The 22,418-nt window shown below is 39.0% G+C and overlaps 1 protein-coding gene across 3 annotated transcripts in view; it reads right to left on the bottom strand.

Moving 5' to 3' along the window:
* Positions 1-420: 420 nt before the first annotated feature.
* Positions 421-22,418, bottom strand: part of EPSTI1 (epithelial stromal interaction 1) — a 97,737-nt gene continuing 75,739 nt past the window's right edge. For all 3 annotated transcript variants that reach the window (XM_042926514.1, XM_042926425.1, XM_042926530.1), the window contains 3 exons: positions 13,656-13,729; positions 7,288-7,387; positions 421-937 (listed from right to left, as the gene is read on the bottom strand). In XM_042926514.1, the coding sequence (XP_042782448.1) occupies positions 929-937; positions 7,288-7,387; positions 13,656-13,729 (183 nt within the window). In that variant the 3' untranslated portion in view covers positions 421-928. The remainder of the gene's footprint in view (positions 938-7,287; positions 7,388-13,655; positions 13,730-22,418) is intronic.

Raw genomic sequence — 22,418 nt, 5'->3', positions numbered from 1 at the left:
GCATGGAAAACCAATATTCTTATACTCTAAGGTTTTTTAACTTGGTTAAAGGTCACAAAAGTAGAATAGAGAAGCCTACTGAATTAGCTATCATAAATAATAAATAGGTTGCATAGAGAAAAGACAGGATTCCCAAACACCTATAAAGCACACTTTGTATCTACATCTGTATCTAGTTGATTTTCATATAAACAACATCCTTTCAGGGAATTAACTGAACCGCTATGAAAAAGCAGAGGAACAGTATTAGTAAGTAAATCAAGACCAAAGGCATATCCGATAGTGATTAAGGTCTTACAATTAATCTATATGAACTATGAAGAAGAATATAAAAATGAGACCCATCAAGAGAGAAAAACTCAAGAGCCTTTCATTAAAAATAAAACAAACCATTTACACAAAAGTATTTCAAAATTTATTTAAAAGCATGTTCAAAAGAATATAAAAGATTTATTTTTTATCTTTTTCTAAAGTTTGTACCCTGGATTAAGTAGAGCTTAAAATCCAAAAAAATGCCCAAGATTCCCCAAACCTGATCTGAGAATTACGTAAGAGTTAGCTACTCAGAGAGATAAGCCTGTAGCACCCATATAGCTCTTATACACCTGAAAGCAGCAAATGATTCCCTCCTTTTTCATCTTACTAACATGGCTGTAATTATACTTCCAATAAGATGTGAAACCAATGAGAAAAACAGTGCGACATTTCACTGGAAGTAGAAATTAAGTATGAGCTCAGCAATCAGCTCCTGCAAGCATGTGTAAATAATGACAGGGGAAAACGGGTCATTCCCACGTGATCAGCTGAGTGAGTGGGCAGTTGAAGTCAAGGTGAAAACAGTAAGGATAAACAAAGCAGCATGAAGGAAAAGCACTGAGTGATGTTCTTCAAGGTCCGTTGACAAAGGACAGATGTAAGTAAATATTTCTCATACATCCTGGAAGCAAAAGAAAACAAAAATTAGTGCAAGCAGCAAAACAAAATTCAAAACCTTTTAAAGTCCAATCTGAAGCTCCTTCAAAGAATACTCTTCTTACTATATTGAGTTTAATGCCTATTTTTTAATGATTTAATGTCCCAGTGACATGTTTTAATTTTCAAGTCCCATTGCATTGGATTCACAAAATAGTCTCTGTCAACAATGTAATGGCTTGTTGAATGACAGCTCATCAGCTGTGTTCTTAGAGATAGGCTAACATAGGTCACAAATAATAGTGTTCACAAATATTGTCACCCACCTCCATAGTTACAGCAAGGACAGGACAAGCACAGTGTGAAGCAGAACAATTTAAATGGAAATGTATGGAGTAGAATGGCGCCATATTATACAGCAGAAAGCTGACTTCTAAGGGGACCTTGAGTTAGGGAGATGGACTAAATGAGTTCCCTCTGCCCCCTACCATGTGCAAACGATCAAGAATTCTCCATCAGGCTTCCAGAATGCTGGGGCCAAGTTACACTTGGCATTCAGACTATTGCTGTTCTAACATTCTGGGAAACTAAAATCTCAGGTTGCCTCATAGGTCATGGCAAATGCTCAAATGCCCTTGAAGACATAGGATTTAGGGTTCCACAGCATTTCAAAGGGTCTCACCTACTGACATCAAAGAGAATTTGAAGTGATTCTTTCAACATCCTACCCTACGTACCTCATGAAAAGTAGAGGGGTCGAGAAAACCAAAATGTTTTTAAATGTAACAGCAATTTTAAATTATCAAAGAAAAAATACATATATATAAAGCAATATGAGAAGAATGTGACTTAAATGTTAAAGATTTAAAGATAAAGATCAATCTCATTTGTCTACCCAAAATATACTTATTAAAGGCCTACTACTTAAGTGCTTATATGATGTTTCAAAAATCAAGTTTTTCTCTCTTTGGCTTTCATTATTGTTTTGTCATATTTTCTGCCTTCTTCCTTTTCTTCTTTTTGAGCCTTTTACTGATTCCAGTATTTCCTCCAAGCCCTATCTGTGAGCTCTTCTCGATCATTCCCAGGGTAGCTCAAGTGTCAGCAACCAACTTCTAAATAAATGACACAGTCTAAACACCTCTGTATACTAACGTTTTGTCCACTTATTTACAAAATCTTCATATATGACTTCTCTTCTTTCTTTTGTACGGTGTCCTTTGATGAACAGATGTTTCATTTTAATGCATATTTATCATTAGTTTTTGGTTTATACCTGGGGTCTTACAAAATCCTCCATTTTGTAGTCTATTCTAAAATTTAAAAAGTCTTCATTTCTACTTATAAGCCTTAATCCACCTGGAATTAACTGGTTACGATGCCATGTGGGTTCTCAATTTGTCCTGCCAGCAATTTGTTAAACAGTTCATCTTCCCCCAATGATGTGCTCTGCCTTCTGTCATACATCAGAATTCCAGAAATGGCTGGGTCCACCTGGGCCAATTCCAGACAATATTAAATATTTAACTAAGTCCCCATACATATTTCTTTATCTTTAGGAGTGAATTGGCTATTCTTGGTTCTTTGCTTTGATTAGGATTTAATGAAATCTATAGATAATTTGAGAGCTCATTCCTATTTCTACCCATTAAACAAGGTATAACTTCTTCATTCATTTGTTCCTTAGGGTCTTTCTATAAAAAATTTATATATATTTTTAAAGGTTATGTGCATTTTTGGTTTATCTTTTTATTAAATTTTTTGTTTATTCACAATGTATAAAAATGAAGTGAGTTTTTACATATTGATCCTGCATCTACCAACATTGTTGGCTCCTCGTTTATTCTAATAACTTAAATATCAATTCCTTCAGATTTTCTGAGTAAATGATTGTATCATCTATTAATTATAAATGTTTCTTTTCCTTTCAACCTTTATATATGATTTAAAGGAAATGCTTTTGATGTATTTTTATTATAGGATTTCGATCAGTTTATTAGCTAAAGAAATGTCCTTTCTCTTCCTCCTTTGTTAGCAATTTTACCACAAATGAGTATTGAAATGTATCAAGTTGTTTCTTTTTCCTGTATCTATTGAGATGATCATATGGTATTTTTCCTATAATTTATGAGATAAACCATCTCAGTTTTTTTGTTTTTTAATTTGTGATAAATCTGTCAAAATTTGTGATATTTTCAATCTGTTTATGAGTGAGCTTACATACATTTTTTTTCTGTATAGTGTTTGTGTAATTTTGATTCAAGTTATATTCACTTGCTTAATCCTTTGAGAGAATATTTTCTCTTTTTTTCATTTATCTGGAAAACTTTCTAGACATTTGAAATTATCTGTTCCTTCAACATTTCATACAACTTTTCTGCAATATGTCTAGGTCTGGTTTTTATTTTATGAAAAGACAGTGACAAATTAATTTAGATAGTGTTTACATCATTTTGAATTCTCACCAACAGTGTGTGAATGAACCTTTATCCCCACAGCCTTGCCAACAGACAGAGTATATTGCCAAACTTTTGTTCTTTTGCCAAAATAATAGATGAGAAATGGTATTTTGATTTAGTTCCTAATTCGAATTCCTTTTATTGTGATGAGTTCATTGAGTGCTTTAATTCCAAAGATTAAATTTCTTTATTCCTAGAAGTTCTATTTTGTTCTTTTTTCAAATCTTTTTGTTTGTCTTTGTCTCTTGTTTTCCCTTATTGTCTCAAATCCAAAATTTGGTCCATTGAATGTTTTATACATAGCTATTTTCAATTTGGTATCTAAGCATTTTGATATATCAAATCATTTGGTCCTAAATCTTTGTTGTTTGGCCAACCTTCAATCACAGCCACCTGTTTCCTTGTGCCTGTGCTAAGTTCCAATTAGTGTTTTATGCTTGGGATACATCAGTGAGCAAAACAATCAAAGGACCCTGATTGACACAATACGGAACATGCATTATCACAGGGAGAGACTAAGAGTAAACAGTCAACAACACATATAAGCAAATAATATTAGAAAGATGTAAGAAATTGCAGAGTGCCAGAGAAAAGGAAGTGGAGGTTGGAAAACGTATGGCTAGAGCCAGGGATGAGGGCGCAGGTGGCAGCATTAAATAAATGGCCAAGGAAACCTCAATGGGGTGGAATTCTACAAAATGCTTGGAGAATAAATCATATGGAGAAAGGTACAGAAGGAGCAGCCAGTGCAAAGGCCTTAAGGTGAAAGCATCCAGGTCCTTAAGTTTTCAAAGAGAAGCAAGAAAACTAGCATGGCTGAGAGGAATGAGAAAGAAGGGCAGTGGCAGGAGAGCACCAGTGGGGTAAAGTGGGGTCTAGATCAGGTTGCACCCCGTAGGTGACTATATGGACTTTGGCTTTTACTCCATTGGATTTAGAGAGTCATGGGAGCCACTGGGGTATTTCAAGCAGGAAAGTGACAGGATCTGGCTTCTGTTCCAAAGGGATCACTCTTATATTGAGAATAGGTTCTAAGTGGCTAAGTGTGGAAGCAATGAAACCATCTTGGAGACTTTTTCGAGAATCTAGATAAACATAATGGAGGTTAGAAGCAGGGTAATAGTGGTGGAAGTGGTGAGAAGCTACTGGATTGTATATATTTTGAAGGAAAAGAAAAAAAGATCTGTTGATGGATCAGTTATGAGACGTGAGATGGGTTGTACCATTATATAAACAGCAAAGAGAGCAGATGGAGCCTTTGGGTAGAGCGGATCAAAGGTTTCCTTAGTAGGACAATCACGTCCTACCAAGTTTTAGACATGTGAAGGTTGAAATGTCCATTAGACATACAAGTAGAGATGTTGCGTGGACAAATCGATAATGCAAGTCTGGAGTCAAGGAAGAGGTAGAGGCTGGAATTAGAAATGTGAGAGTAATAAGGGGTGCCCGGGTGGCTCATTCGGCTAAGTGTCTGACTAAGTATGACACTTAATATGACCAGGTCATAATCTCGCGGTTCTCGAGTTCAAGCCCTGGGTCAGGCTCTGTGCTGACAGCTCAGAGCCTGGAGCCTGCTTCAGATTCTGTGTCTCCTGCTCTCTCTGCTCCTCCCCTGCTCATGTGCTTGCTCTCTCTCTCAAAAATAAACATTAAAAAATAAAAAAAAAAAAAGAAACACGGGAGTAATAAGCACAAAAATTGTATTTAATGTAATGATAACCAATAAGGCCACCAAGGTATTAAGTGAACATAAAATTCAGAAGGCGGTCCAAGGTGGATCTCTGAGGTGCTCCAAAGGTGAGAGGACAAGATGCAGGGGATTCAGCAAAGGAGAATGAAAAGGAGTAGCCACTGAGGTTGGTGGAAACTCAGGACAGACGAGTGCCCCAGAAGCCAAGTAAACAGTTTCAGAGAGGAGGGAATGACTCGCCGTGACAAATGATGCTGGTACATCAAAAGACGAAGATTGAAAAATAACCACCGGACTTTGTAATGTGGACATTGTAAATGACCATGACAAGAGCATTATGGTTGGATGGATAAGGTCTTAATTCTGATTTAAATAAGTGTAAGAGAAATGGGAACAAAGAAATTAGAAAAGCTAAAGGACAGATACCTCTTGGAGTTCTGCTTGAAAGAGGAACAAAGAAATAGAACAGTAGCAAGAGGGAGGGGGATATCAATATAATTTGTGTCTCTATTTTATGCTGATGGGACTTTTCTAGTTGAGATGAATATTTGATGATTCGGAAGAGAGGGGAGTGTCATTAGAGCAAAGTCCCTCAGTGGGTGGAGGAGTAAGAATCTGGTCTCCAAGGAAAAACAGGCATATAGGTAAGGAGGTCTATAGGGAGGTGGAGTCGGGAGCCTGAAGAAACTCTCATCTTTGTCACAGCTTCCTTCAAGTAAGGGAAGAGCCGATAACCACTTTGGACTTGGTTCTGATTGTCCCACTAAGGAAACTTTAATAGCCTTCACTCTTATCATGAGAAAATGATGTTCCTTTCTTTTTACCCATGAAGAATCTAAGCAGAGATTCAGAGCTCACTTCCATAAGGCCTACCAATGGTCGGTGGTGAACCAGATTCCCAAATTCTCATTCCCTTAACAGCAGTTCATGTGGTATTCATTTACTCTCTCCCATTATCCTTCCCGCAATCCCAGGTATTTTTCTAAGTAGTTTCTAAATTTTGAGAGTTGGTAGAGGTAGAGGAGAGAACGTGCAGAGAGTTCCCAAGTCCTGTCCAAAATCAAACTTCCAGTCGTGTTTCACGACATACAAATTCCACGAATTTGGATAACGTCTCAAACTCACTCACAATGCCCCATTTTCCACATGACTCCTACTCACATATTCTTACAAGGAAGTCAATAATTTGTAAATTGTAATTCATGATGGAAAGATACTGTGTGTTGATTCTTTTCTTGTTCTTCCATCTTGTCCCTATTCTCAATGCCACAGTGATACACGTGGGCACGCGTCATGGAAAGACATGCCCAGTGTATACACTGAAGAGAACTGTTAGATCTATCCATCAATTTTAACTACTAAACGCCTTTCAAGAAAACATCCATAAGATTTCCAACAGATTGTCTTCTCAAAAATTATCTTTTGTCCATCAAATATTTATTAAAGGGTGATCTCTAGAGTTTCCGGGCCAGCAAGCACTTGTTTTGTTGTATTTTACCAGTTTAAAGATCTCTACCTGTTCCATTTCTTTTAGTAGGTACATATGTACTTGGCTTAAATTAAATTATAAAACCCACTATAGTTAGTTTTGATTCTGTATGCATTGCAAACCCTGCAATCATACATTCAGAAGATCTGGTGTGGGTTCAATGATATATTGTGCACGCAAAACACATTAAACACATATTACAACACAGTTGCAATGTTTTCTTCACAGAAATCCAGAAAGACATTTCATTCTCAGAAAGTGCCTTTTGCTGTAGGGTTTTTTAAAAATCATTTTGTAGTGAAAAATTAAATACTGGTTTCTTTGATGTGGTAGTTTCACCGAAAGACTATATTACTAGAGAATGCTTACTATTTTTATAACCATATTGCACTTAAAGTCTTCTTGAAAAAATTTTTTTTCATTTGTTTTTGTTGTAGGGTCTGGGAAAGGGGTGATAAAAAAAAAATCCTTACAGTCCAGGCAATTACCCTGAGAGCAAAGGGCAGGTGTCATTTTTTATTGTGATTGGCCAGAGCTGAAACCTGGACTTTCTCCTTCTCTCTAGAAACTATTGTGGAATTTACAGTAATCACCCTGGCTGACTGCCCATCACACAGCTGAACAGCACACCAAAAAAATAATACCTTGGGAGAAGGCCCAACATATTTTTAAAATTCTCATTGTTTTTACTTTTCAACTTTCAAAGATTTTTTTTTAAGAGACAAGAAAAAACTCACCCAGCTGTTACCACTATTCATATTCCAATGGCCTCCAAAGTGCTCGAAGCCACCTGGTTGACTTTTGCCTTGGAGTCGGTCCAGAAAAGCATTATTTACCCTTTAAAACAATGAAAAATGTGTGTAAGTGGAAAGCGTGCTACAGGGCTGAGAGATTTTTGAGAACCTAAGATGCTGTATGAACTGACCGTGGGGATTGCTTTCCCCTACCCCCACCGCTTAGAAGAAATCTATAGAAACTTCTTCTCACATTAACCATATGACAATATGACAGGCTGTTAAGAGCCATCGGCTGGAGCTGGTGCCAGATGTGGGCAGAGGGGGAACAGTTCTGAACTTTAGAGCTTCATTCCCTCATCTTCTACCAGTTCAACAAGAGCTTTGTTCCTGAGCAACTGTCTCCTTGCGGGCCATGCCAGGTGTGAGCTCCGGAGGCTGAAGGAAGACGGAAGCTTCAGCAAGACCTAAAACGTGAAGGGGAACCCGAAGTAGCTCTGTGGCATTGCTGCTGCAACACAGATGTCCCTCCCATATGCCCTGTACCCCACTGTCAGTCTCACTAAAGTAAATCCTGTAAGTGAAGAGTAGAAGGAAAATGGGAAGAGAGTATAAGAAAGGGGAAATATCAGAAGAGGGAAACTCGACCTTTCAAAAGAAAGAATGGGCAGAGCTTTCCCTCGTGTTTGGTGATACTTGCAGCAACCGATTTCAGAAATTAAATTTAACACATAGGAGGTGAAACCTTAAGGAAAGGCAAGAAAATGATTATCATAAAGGTCAGAATAACCATACGGTGATGGTTGTATTCTACTTCTGGAACTGGCTACTTAGAGGCTCCCCCTATAATTAATCCATGGACTTTCCTGTGTGTTACATATTACAACTTTTGAATTAAAAAATGTAAATTAGGGGTGCCTGGGTGGCTCAATCAGTTAAGCATCTAGCTCTTGGTTTTGGCTAAGGTCATGATCTCATGATTCATGAGTTCGGACCCCACATTGGGCTCTGTGCTGGCCGCATGGAGCCTGCTTGGGATTCTCCCTCCCTCTCTCTTCCCTCCCCTACTCATACTGTGTCTATCTCAAAATAAACAAACAAACTTAAAAAAAAAAAGTAAATTAAAGGCAACACCATGCTCTCAGTTGCCCATGTATTGTTGAGTCTGGGACATGGAAGCTGAAGAAACAATGCTGTAATAGGTACCCTATGATGTCAACTGATTCTTGAGGAGTAGCGTCATTAAGACCATAAGCTTCTTGGCAGAAACAGGTCTGGCGCACCTGGGCGGCTCAGTCGGTTGAGCACCCAACTTCAGCTCAGGTCATGATCTCACAGTTTGTAAGTTCAAGCCCCATATCCGGCTCAATGCTGTCAGCCTGTCAGTGCAGAGCCAGCTTCAGATCCTCTGTCCCCCTCTCTCTGCCCCTTCCCCACTTGTGCTCTCCCCAAAATAATAAAATATTTTAAAAGAAAAGAAACACAGTGCCTGATGCATAGCAGCAGATCAATATATGTTTATGGAAGGAAGGGTAGGCAGGCCCCATTCACAGCCTCCTTTTCAGTCATGAAGATTAACAGAAAGTAGTCATGGTAGGTGGCTATAAGTCAATGACTGGGGAATTTGGGAACCTTGAGGATAATGACTGCTGGGTGGCAAAGCCAGAGGCTGGGTTTGTTTTGTGCCTAGCTAAAATGTTCAGTGCTAGCTAAAATGCCAACTGCACGTTGACCCAGAATGCTCTCTCTGGCTTACTGGGTTGCTATTTTCTCAACAACTTCAAGACCTATCAGGTGGTAGTCACATCTTAGCTGCTAGAAAGGTTTTTCTTTTTTCCTCTCTCACCATAAAGTATACCCAAGTGCCATATTCTAGTCAGCCTGGTTCACTGAAGAGTATGACATTTATGTCCCCTTTTCTAGACTTCTCAGCATGCAGATTGAACAGTATGTTACTGAGCTAGAGACCTGAATATTAAGAGAAATCCGACCCTTAAAAGTAGATCTACCCCCTATGATCAGTAATTGTGCTACTGGGTATTCACCCAAAGAATACAAAAACACTAATTCAAAGGGAAACATGAACCCCTATGTTTATTGAAGTATTATATACAATAGCCAAACTATGGAAGCAGCCCAAGTGTCCATTGATAGATGAATGGACATACATACACACATAAGGGAATATTATTCAGCCATCAAAAAGAATGAAATCTTGCCATTTGCAACAACACGGATGGAGGTAGAGTTATAGTGCCAAGAGAAATAAATCAGAGAAAGACAAATACCATGTGATTTCACTCATATGTGGAATTTAAGAAACAAAACAAGCAAAGGGAAAAAGAGAGACCGAGAGAGAGAGAGAGAGAGAGAGAGAGAGAGGAAAACCAAGGAACAAGCTCTTAACTATCACGAATAAACATGGTTACCAGAGGGGAGGTGGGTGGGGTATGGATAAAATAGATGATAGAGATTAAAGAGTATACTTATGATGAAAAAGAAAAGAGAGAGAGAGAAAACGGATCCTCATCCTCCTTAACCACACAACCAAGGGTATTCTGGATTGCCCATGTGCCTGGGACTGTTTTCATCTAGTATTTTTGTCAGCAAAGATGGGCTTTCCTTCAACATCCCCCATCCACCCCACATCCAAACCACTAGAAGTTTTGTTGACTCTACCCGCTAAACACATCCTGAATTCACCCCTTTCTTTCCATGGCCATCATTCTAGTCCAAATCATTATCCTCTCACGCCTTGCTTTTGCTTCCACTCCCACCCTCTATAATTTGGTCTCCACACAACCACCTGACTAAATTATAAAAGAGATCATGCCTTCCCTTTGCTTAAAACCCTCCTATGATTTCCCATTAGTCTTAGAATAAAATCACTGGCTTCCAAAACCTTGTACTTCCTGGCTCCCGCCAACCTCATTTCACCGTATTCTCTTCCTCACCATCTACAATCCAATCACTAAAGACTCAAACTCCAAAGTCACTCCCACTTTAGGGCCTTTGCATTTTCTCCCATACCAGATAACAGGGGACATCTAAGTGTATACTTTGGACCCCAATCTCTATGTGATGGTCTCTTGTCCTTTCATGTTACCTCTTCATGGAGGAACTATGACCTCCAATCTCTCCCTTAATCTCACCCCGGATGTGTTCCTCACGGTACATATCATTGTCTGAAATACCACTGCTATCAACTTGTTGACTTCTATTTCTCGTCTCCAGATTGTAATTTCCATGCAGTCAGGGATGTTCTCTGCTATTTTACGCCTGTTCCCAGGGCCTAGAACAAAGCCTTCACACAGTGTGCCTTGATACGTAAAAGGTGAATACATGAATCATGCAGGTGCGTGGTCCCCACATCTGTCTGCTTCTCTGACTGTAGTTGCATCGTGAAACCCCCAAAGGTGGTGAGTACAGGCTGAAGAACAGCCCGTCGTCCACTGCTCTCAGTTTGCTCACACACTGGGAGGACTGATGGCTTGTCATGTACGCAAGTGGTATGATTCACCTCTGAGCACCAGTTACTAATAGGACGTCACTTACTAAAGAGATTGAATTCTCAATAGGAATCAAGAAAAACAAACGAAAGAAAAAGTACCTGTTTATATAGTTTTGTTTACTAGCGTTAGAAAGTGCATGCCCTTTACTGCAGTACTCTGGATTTTCTTCTAAGGGTTAATATCGATAAAAACCAGGGCACGTGGGTGGCTCAGTCGGTTGAGCGTCCGACTTCGGCTCAGGTCATGATCTCACAGTTCGTGAGTTTGAGCCCCGCGTCAGGCTCTGTGCTGCCAGCTCAGGGCCTGGAGCCTGCTTTGAATTCTGTCTCTCCCTCTCTCTCTGCTCCTCCCCTGCTCACACTCTCTCTCTCAAAAGTGAATAAAGATTTAAAATATATATATATGTATATGTGTGTATATATATATATATATATATATATATATATATATATATATGGATAAAAACTACTTAAGGATGGTTCAAGTTTCAATGAATTGATTCAATTCACTCCAGTTTGTAGCTCATGGCCCAGATCCTTTCAAGTCCTTGACCCTCATGCTCTGTCTTTTCTTTCTGAGGTTTCAACTTTCTTCTCTTACTCAAAAAGTTATGATGGGTCAGGTCAGGTGCAGCCAAGCTCAGTCAGTATTGGATACACTGAAAAACTTGTGAGGAATACCATAAACTTTCTCTTATAACACTCACCTCTAAACAGTAGAAAGCACATTGTCTTTTTGACTCCAATAAAATTATGTCCCTGGAGAAAATCTGACTTATGTCACACACACACACACACACACACACACACACACACACACACACAGAGTTGGTGTTGCTGCCCTCAGCAGAAATGGTCACAGCATTTTATTCGTTATAAGACTACCAAATGAGTATTTTCATATAATATGGGAAAGCTCACTATAAACTCTAAAGCCCAATACAAACACACACTGTCTTCAAAAACTGATTGAGAACATAAAATATGTGTGTAAAACCTTGATCAGTTATCTCAAAACTGGTTACTGAGTTTATTGCCCAGAGAGATTTCCTATTAAATTTGTATCTATATTTAACTAGAATCCATAAAAAGAGAAAATAAAGTATAGAAAATAAATAGTCCCCCCCCCAATATTTAGGTATGCAGCAGTATGGAAATACACTTAAAGAATGAGGGCCAAGTTTCCTATAACAAGAAAGTAATCTTTTCCACCTCTGATCAAATAACTTGCATTTTTATTGGAGGCCCATTGAAGATGAATTTCTTAGCAACAGGGCCTATTAATGTGACATATCACACTATCTTTAAGATGTTTAAAGCTTTACAATCCAATCAGTCCTCAGAAATAAAGAGAAATAAGGGGGGGGGAGAAATAAAGAGAAATAACTGGCTATCACTAACAACCAGTGTTAAAGAAATACACTATTTAGTTTTAAATTTTTTTAATGTTTATTTATTATTGAGAGACAGAGAGAAACAGAGCATGAGCATGGGAGGGGCACAGAAAGGAGGAGACCCAGAATCCGAAGCAGGCTCCAGGCTCTGAGCTGTCAGCACAGAGCCTGACACAGGGCTCAAGCTCACAAACCGTGAGATCATGACCTGAGCCGAAGTCGGATGCTTAACCAACTGAGCCACCCAGGCGCCCCTATTTAGTTTTTTTAATAGAAAGAATTTTAAACAGAAAATGAGAAAAACCAATAAGAGACTAAGCTAGTTTATAACCTACTTTATTAAAATAAAAACAAAAACAAAGGTAGCAGTAACCGTTACCCCTTACCTAACAAAATAGCCTAACCAGTGTCTCAGAGTTTTGATGTTTTCTTTTAATTGGAAAAAAACATATAAATTCACATTTGACATTTTAAAACTATTTGACTGGATTATGGAAGCACAACAATCCAGTCAAAAGAATATGAGTACCCATCCATAGTTCACAGCTCCAGCAGAATCGGGAGCTTCCGTGAACACTTTTTAAAGTCTCAATTACAAAATGAAAGCACCACAATTTAAAACCACACATTAGCAACAGTGGGAAGGTTAAACCTGTAAGTGAAAGCACTCGGTTTTAGAAAAAGAATTTGCTCCTTTAGATCATGAGAGCCTCTACATTAAATACTTCTGAGATCTTCAACCACACTGCAGTAAACTGGGATAAGCCAAGTGCCCCCAGGAGAATCCTAGAATAAGGATAGATATCTATCCTTAGATATCAGGTATCTATCCCTGATATCTATCTGGTATCTGGTATCTATCCCTAGATAGCAGGTATCTATGATATCAGTATACCAATGTGAGTCAGTATACCAGGCCAATATCAGTATGATATTTTACTGGGTGTTAGGAATAAGACAGAGAGTACTTGAAATTTGCTTCGTGGTTCTATTTTAAGCTATTTTCCCCAATATGTTAGTCAATATAAGATAGTTCTTGTCTGAGCTTTCGTACGAGTATCTCACCATCTGGATGAGTTCAATTATTCTAAAATGGTCTACAAACAGTAAAGGATCATCTCAAAGTATTAAAATGCTTTGTTCCCTGGGAGGCAAATTAAGTAGAACCCAAATAAATAGCTTGAGAGCATGATTCTGTTTTCTAGTGTGAATTTATGCCACCTATCCAGAAAAACTGGATTGTGTGTGTGTGTGTGTGTGTGTGTGTGTGTGTGTGCGCGCGTGCACATGCGCGTAACAGTGGGCATCCTCATATACATATAATACCCCAATAATATAAAGATTAAAAAGGTAATACACGTTCTAAAACACATTCAATATAACTATAGTGATGTCTTAAAACAACTGCAGAAACTTTATAAGTAATTGTTTTAACCAAAGATGCTAATTTTATTAGCCATTTATACCTCTTGTGTTCAGCCTGGTGGGTTTTGGTTCTCTCTTCCTCCTGTTGCTGCCGGTTAAATTCCAGTAATTCACTCTACGAACAATAAAAGTTTTAAAATATGGCTTTCAAGTAACATGGTTGTACAGAAGATACCCAAATCAATTACATATTTAACCTTAGCTGGTATAATATTTCATTTTTGAAACTTTTACTTAAGTACCATTTCCATGTGAATTTTCTTATATAACTAGGTAGCAAAAATGATTGTGCCTCAAACAATAGCTCTGTGAGTGTAAAATCGTAAGATTAAAAAGCCAGTGTGCGTGCTCAAGATATTAGACTAATAGGTACAACATACACAGAGGAAAATGCAATGTGAGTCAAACTCACCTGTGTCTTACAAAGAAAAATCAAATTAGTTCTTGAAGAAATGCCACACAGTACTATTTCCGGGTATTTCTCTAGCATTTCTTTCCCCCAAAATTTATAGTAACTTGCAAATAAATGTTGGACTCAATTTTGTAGTACAATTCCATTGGTAAAACATCCTTCATCCTGGAAAATAACCAACTTACCGATTATTGACTCGTTACTTCTAATACCAGCAGAACTTAGGGCTCCCTGGAGGGGTACTTTGTTTCAGGTAGGAGATCATGTTACTACAACTAGATCTCTGCTTCTGACATTCCAATTATTCTCTTAGAAGAGGCAACTTCCAAACTTTGTTACTCTGTTTCTGATATTAAACCAAAGAACTAGGTGCCAGGATTTCTCCAGTACTCAACTGCCTTCCTTGAGGCAGACTGATTTTTAACCTCTTCTCAAAAGCAGAAAAAGGCAAAGGGAAGAGAGTTATCAGGACTGTGTCATAAATTAATGCCTGAGTCAGAGAATTTTCTGGTAGAGAAAATACTGACACGTCTTGATAAAAACATACCAACACATGTATTTTTAACCCTAAAACTTCCTTAATTAAAAGTATAAAGTAAATCCAAAGTCCAGACTGACATTTTGTATTTTTTTTAACTTTATTCAAAGGCCTTCTGACATGCTATAGTCCTCAAAATAAAGACACTGGTTTTATATACTGTGATATTCCACATATATTACTTGTCAATCCATAAAGCACACTATTTAATTCTAATTCCTATCTAGCACCATCAACAAGGGAAAAAGAGTTTTCTAAATAACTGAATAATATTCACTCAACTATTCTACAGGCATTTATGCAAGCTTTGTGCTAGAGACTCACTTTTCTACAATGGCATGAAGTCATTTATTTCATTTTATTTTTTGTCACTATAATACATGTACCTAGTTTTAAAAGTCTACCAAGCAACGTGCTGGTTATTAATACTACCAAGGCTTATACAAAAATAAAAGGTGGCACATGGGTGGCTCAGTCAGATAAGCGACCCACTAATTTTGACTCAGGTCATGATCTCACAGTTCTTGAGTTCAAGCCCCGCATTGGGTGCTGCACTGGCAGCCCAGAGCCTGCTTAGGATTCTCTCTCTCCCCTGCTGTCTCTGCCACTCCCCCACACACCCTGTCTCTGTCTCTCTTAAAATAAATAAATAAACTTAAAAAAAAAAGAAGAAGCTCCTGTCCTCCCCATCAACCACAGAATCTTTCTTTCTTTCTTTCTTTCTTTCTTTCTTTCTTTCTTTCTTTCTTTCTTTCTTTCTTTTTTAACATTTATTTATTTTTGAGAGACAGAGTGAGGCAGAGTGAGAGTGCAGGAGGGGCAGGGGGGGTGGCACACAGAATCCGAAGCAGGCTCCAGGCAGCCTGGAGCCTGTTTCCGATTCTGTGTCTCCCTCTCTCTCTGCCCCTCCCCTGTTCATGCTCTGTCTCTCTCTGTCCCAAAAATAAATAAAAAAAAAAAAAAAAAAAAAAAAAAACAAAAAAAAAAACGTCGAAGCAGGCTCCAGGCTCTGAGCTGTCAGCACAGAGTCCGATGTGGGGCTCAAACCCACAGACCACGAGACTGTGATCTGAGCCGGAGTCAGACGCTAAACCAACTGAGCCACCCTGGCGCCCCTCCCACAGAATCACTTTCAATTCCTGTGTGTAGTTTCACCTCTCAATTGCCTCCTTCTTAATAGCATGCAAAGTCTTCTATGTCTTAACTTTTAAAAAACATATCTTTTGACTTCCTGCTATGGGAGAAGATTTATGTCTCTATTACTACCCCCATCCCAGTCCCAACTTCCCCTCCCAAGTACATCACCTTCCTCAGCCCTCATCTTTACCACATTTTCCAACATTCACTGTGGCAAGGGAGGGGCTCCTGGGGTCCTACAGGTCCTCATTTAGACTTCCAATTCATCATCATCTTTTCAACCCCAGCTCTGGACGCACCAGGTGCCTCCAATTCCAGAATGGCACTGGGACTGCTTCAACTGGCACCTCACTACATCTTGCAAATGGGTTTTGGCTTTTTCTGCTCTACTTTTCAGCTCCCAAAATTCTGCCGATTTCTTTTCTTTGCTGCAATTGCTGGCCTGTTTTGTTTTTTTGTTTTTGTTTTTGTTTTTTTTGGTTTTTTTTGCTCTTCCTGGCTTATGGCTTTAATTTTTTTTTCCTTTATCGTCTTTTCGATGGGATTTGGGGAGAGGGGGACTGGAGGTAAGCAAATGAAGTTTTTCAAGGAACAATGCTTAACCAGGACTTAACATTTGCAAACAAAAATGTTACCAGAATTCTGCTATTTGTTCCTTACAGTAATTCCCAAAGGTAGGCAGAAAAATAAGGTATTATCTGATGAGTGAATGAATTGAGTGCAGATTATGCTCGTTTTACAGATGAGGGAAAAAGATCAGAAACTCAGTTTAACTTATCAAGAGCTAAATGGCTCATTAGTAGCAAAATAAAGACTAAAGTTTAGGCTTTTTTTGTATCTAGTGTCTCTTGCAAGATGCATCCAAAACAGGCAGTTAAGATTAAGGATAACTCGTCAGGAGTTCATCACACTCAAGTATAAACGCCACACCCAGAAATATAGCACCCACTGACACTCAAAAGTTCTAACAGAGCATATCCAGCCTAAATCAAAATCCCTCTTGCCAAAGGATGCCAACTCTTCTCACATGCATTTCTCCAACAAGCAACTTCTGATATCCAGCCCATCCTAAGTTTAATAACATGAATTCTGAACAAATTAAATTCTCATCAGCTCGAAACATGAGACAAAAACTATACAAGGCATATATTCTGAGTATATGTGAATACTATTATGCATTGCTTTAAAATATTTTTTCAGCCTTGGCAAAATGATTCTGAAATTCATCTGGAAAAAAGCTAATAGGCAATCATACCATGAAAAACCGAAAAGAAAGGAGAGAGATCAGCTTCGCCAAATATGAAAACATATCATGAAACTGCGGCAATTAAAACAATCTGACTGAGGCCAGAAACCCGTGGGAATGTAGTTTACCATAAAGTTGTATGCTAAATGCATGCAGGAGAGCCAATTCAACGAATGACAAGGAACTAGCCAACTGTTGTGAGAAAAATTAAAACTAGATTTTTAAAATATCAAAATAAATTTTATAGAGGTCTAACAGTTGAACTAAAAGATGGAGCCACAGGGGTCTTTAAAGGAGGCAGAGGTAAATTTATTTATAAATGTGGAACAAGGAAGTTTCTGAAATCATCAAGGAAAATTATTGATAAATGTGGTTGCATAAACAATTCAAAGCTGCCACTGGGAAAAATTCCATAAACAAAATTAGAAAACAAACAAAAAATTTTTATAACCCATATAGGCTAATTCAATTATTCTTTCATTCACTCAACAACACCTGAATGCTTATCATGAGCCAGGTGTGGATCTATGTGATGGGGATACAATAATGAACAAGACAGATGAGATCCATGATTAAGAGTTTCTACTCTAGAAAAAGAGAAGCCCACAAACAAGTGGGAAATATATCCAGTTGTAATCCTATGCAGAGGATTGAACACACTGAGGTGAGACTCAGTTACAATTTTAGATCAAGGCTCAAGAAAGGTCTGAGGAGGTTGATAAGACTTCATCTAAACTAATGAGAAAAAAAAAAAAAAACAAAACACAACAACCAAACAGAAAAAGAACTAAAGGATGGGAAGAGAAAATTCACAAAGTACAGATTGCTTATAAATTCAAAATGGTCATCATCTTCACACACAATCCAAGAAATATCGGAACAAGGAGAGAAAACTTTTCTATCATACTGGCAAAAACTAGAAAAGATTGACAGGGAATCAAGTACACTCAAGCACTTTGGTGGTACATCTAAATTAGTGAAAACCAATTTAGTTTTTGAAGGACAATTTAGCAACAACAATCAATGTAAAACATACACATCCTTTGAAGAACTGTTCAAAGATATACGTATAGAGATAGTCACAGTTGTATTACTGAAACAGTAAAAGTTCAAGAGAAAGTCTCTGCCCATTAATAAGGAACTGGACCAGAAAGTTAAACCATCTACATAATGGAATACTATGCAGGAGGTACAAAGAATAAGGTAGATGGGAGAGAAGGAGAGGTACCTATGGGGGGATCTTTAAGATACATTAAGTAATAAAAGGTTCAGAGAACAAACTGATGGCTGCCAGAGTGGAGGGGTTTGGGGTTGGGCAAAATGGGTGAAGGCTCCCGGTTATGGAATGAACAAGTCATGGGAATAAAAAGTACAACATAAAAATACAGTCAATGATATATTTTTTAATTTTTTTAATGTTTATTTATTATTGAGAGACAGAGAGAGACAGAGCGTGAGCAGGGGAGGGGCAGAGAGAGAGAGGGAGACACAGAATCCGAAGCAGTCTCCGGGCTCCGAGCTGTCAGCACAGAGCCCGACGTGGGGCTTGAACTCACACGCCGCGAGATCATGACCTGAGCCGAAGTCGGACACTTAACCAACTGAGACACCCAGGCACCCCCAGTCAATGATATTTTAATAGTGATGTACTGGGACAGAGGGTGGCCACACTTGTAATGTATAACATATAACTTTATAAACTTATCAATTTACTAAGTTGTGCACCTAAAACTAATGTAACATTGTGTGTCAAATACTCAAAAAAAAAAAAATTTTATGGGACAAATAAATAAAATAAATAGAAAAAAAGGTAGGTTCAGAGCACTTTTCTTGGGACTGTTCCGCGTAAATAGAAAAGATACACATATATCCATTTCAACTTTTATCTATAGATGTGTATCATATTTAAAACAATTTTATAAAAAGAAACATACACCAAAATGTTAACTGTGATTATTGCTGGGGAGAGAAGAGTGGAGTGCATGGGCAGGGCAGGAAGCTTTAACATCGTATATAATTTTTGCTTTCTGACTTTTAATCCATGTGCATATATTACTTTCTCATACCAACCACAGAGGTTTATCTGTGTGGGAGACCATTTCCGGCTCTGTAGGTTTTCCTCTATTTAAAAATCCTAATGAGGGCCACCTGAGCAGTTCAGTCAGTTGAGTCCAACTTTGGCTCAGGTCATGATCTCGTGGTTTGTGGGTTCGAGCCCCACATCGGGCTCTGCACTCCTTGGCATTCTCTCTCTCTCTTCTCTCTCTCTTCTCTCTCTCTCTCTCTCTCTCTGCCCTTCCCGCAGCTCTCTCCCTAAAAATAAATAAACGAACTTTAAAAAAAAAAATCCTCATCAATTCATACAGTTTTTAATACATGAAGGTGCAAAAAAGCAAAAACACTACATTACAAAGCCAAGAACTGCCAGGCAGGAAGAAAGGGGGACGGGAAGAGAGTGACATGCATCATCCTATGACAGAGCAAGGCCAGGGAGAGGAGAAAACCCAGAGCAGGCGGGAAACCAGGGCAGAGCTGATGAGGCATCACCATGCAAGAACATTGGTCCAGATGGCAGCGGGGAGGCTCTGGCGTCACCGCACTCAGGGTTATTATTCTATATCTAGCAAAGCGTATTTACTAGGAAGAGGCTGGTTCTCCTTTGGTACCACGAAGGATAATTTCGACTAATTCATTTGTTCTGCTGAATTGATAGCCACTGCAGATGCATCTGCATGCCTTATAAACACATCCTCGGTTCATTTACTGGCTTCTCATACAGAAGTGCAATATCTAGTTGGACAGATACAAATAAGTGGTTCTTGTTCCAAGGGCTGAGCTTTGGACGTTAAGGAAATCAAAATGCCTTAAGCAGGAGGAATGTGACACACGGCATCTGAGGCGCTGTCAAGTCCTGTCCCGCTCCACACCGATTTGCTAAGCAGCGAGCGTTTTCCAGACACCTGGATTCATGCTGAAGGTACAGATGCAAACAGACACAGCTCCACCCTGAAGGAAGCCAAAGTGCAGTGAGGGAGACAGACCCAGAAGCAACGATGAGACAGAGCCCAAAGAAATGTATTGCTGAACACCAGTTCAAGCAATAGGGCGTGGGGCTACAAAGGAAGGGATGCCGAGAAACAAGGAGTAAATGGTGCTGGGTGTGGCTCAACAATGCAAGCATGTCGTGAAGACTCCCAGAGGAAAGAGATCACGTCTCCCCACGCTTCCCACGTCTCCCTACGTTAACAGAGCTCCATCTTAAGAGGGCACTAAAGTAATAGGATAAATAAAATACCATTTTGGAGATGCTAACAGCAGAATCTGCTGTGAACATTGGCCAAAGTGGTGGGAGGAAATGCAGACAACACAGCCATCCATGCCTCTCCCTTTGCTCACGCTTCTGGGGTGTGTGTTGGGCGGGGGGGTTGCTCTTGCCAGAGGATGGGCTACGGGGCTGGGGAGCTCTAAGGATCAGTGCCGGGGCCCAAGCTAACAGCAAGAAGTAGAGGGCTCACCACTTCCTGCCAGAGGTTGTAGAAATCACTTCTCTGTGGTCCATTGAACCAAAGGGTCAACCACACAACAGCCAGGTGTGTGAAAGTTGGGCACTGGAGAAACCTGATGAGGCCAGAAGGAAAGGGATACTCCAGAGGAAGGCTCTCGTGCAGTAACTGAAGACGAAGATAGGGTCATTTTGAAATCATGTCTGAATCCCAGTGAGGCGCGTTCCGACATGGTTCAGCTTGACCGCTTTATGTAAACATTGAAGTGCCATCGCCTGGCCAGGACAAACTTTTCCCAGGAGAGGATGTTCTCTCAACTCAAGAGGAAGAGGACAGTGGAAGCAGGAGAGGTGATGTCATGTTAAAGAACCCCTTCCTTTGAATGTTTTTTAATAGAAGAGAGAGAGCTCCAGGGGGAGGGGGCAGTTCAGAGAACTCCTGCTTTTGGGGCCCCCCACAGGAATACCTTTGCCCAGAAGGGCAAAGATGGCCTTCACTGGGGAACAAAGTGGAAACTACTTCAAGAAATTAAGAGGAGATAACCAAATCAGAGGAAGTAAATATTAATGGGTAAAGTAGGGGAGTCAAAAAATAGCAATAATGGGCATTCCCCTTTTACTAATTATTGTTAGTTCTAGCATTTTAATCTAAAGACATATGGACTTCCAGCTACTAATAATCATTGAATCACACAGCTCTCTCTCAGCCCAGAAATATTGCCTGTCAACTTTCTTCTTTTAAAAAAAATATTTCTCATAAAAGTTACTTATTCATTGTAGAAAGCGTAGAAAGTACAGAAGCGATAAAGCCAGACATAATAATCACTCATAAAATCTCTCTACTGATAACATGTCAGTGTATTTCCTTCATCTCTTGATTTATACACACAGATTATAACTTCCTATCAGCACCCCAGGTCGCATTATCACGTGCTTATCACGTGCCAGGCATTAAGATAAACTTTCTACAATCTTTCTCTCCGCTGACCCTAGAAACAGTATCACGGGGCAAATAACTCTCGTACGTAATAAAGCTTAGGGGGATGAAATAATCTGCACAAAGTACAAGAAGAAGAGGCAGCCTTCAAAATTCACCCAGAGTCTATTTTTAATAAAACTTATTTGTTTCATTTTTATATGGGTGATCACATTCCCATGTCATTAAAACACAGCAGTTGCAGGAGGGGAAGGAAAAAAAAAAAAAAAAAGAGGTTAGAGCGGGAGAGAGCCCAAGCATAAGAGACTCTTAAAAACTGAGAACAAGCTGAGGGTTGATGGGGGGTGGGAGGGAGGCGACAGTGGGTGATGGGTATTGAGGAGGGCATCTTTTGGGATGAGCACTGGGTGTTGTATGGAAACCAATTTGACAATAAACTTCATATATTGAAAAAAATTTTTTTTTAATTTAAAAAAATTAAAAAAAAAAACCACAGCAGTTGCGCCATGGTATTCTGAACTTCAAAATCCTCTCTTACCTCTTGAACAAATGGTTTCAAACTTTCCAGTAATATCATTTTGAAAATAAACAACACTGTATGTACACCTTGTGTTCATCTCTGACCTCTGATTATTTCCACACAACAAACTTACACCTTTTATACCTAATACTTTCACATTTAGGAAACTATAATTTGATATTGTCAAAGAGCCCTTCAGTTCACCTCTTATGCACAGCAGTACAAGGGAGTTTCAGATATTTTTAAACAGCTAATACCTTAAGCTCTCCTTGCCCCAGCACACACACAAATTATTATCCATATTCTGTAAAGCTTCTTGTTTAGTCTTGTGATTATTCTCATGGTTGAAATGTAGAAACAGTCTTTTCAAACCACCTCATTCCCCTGAAAATTTTATTGGAGTTGCACTAACCTCACAAATTAACTTGAACAGAACTATAGTTATGACAATATTGAATTTTACCACTCGGAACCATCACCCATCTCTATATTATTCAAACTGACACGATCAT

The sequence above is a fragment of the Panthera leo genome, chromosome A1 (genome assembly GCF_018350215.1).
Source record: "Panthera leo isolate Ple1 chromosome A1, P.leo_Ple1_pat1.1, whole genome shotgun sequence".
NCBI classification, from domain to species: Eukaryota; Metazoa; Chordata; class Mammalia; order Carnivora; family Felidae; genus Panthera; species Panthera leo.
The sequence above is the reverse complement of the archived record's forward strand: the minus strand, read 5'-3'. Positions and strand labels throughout refer to the sequence as shown.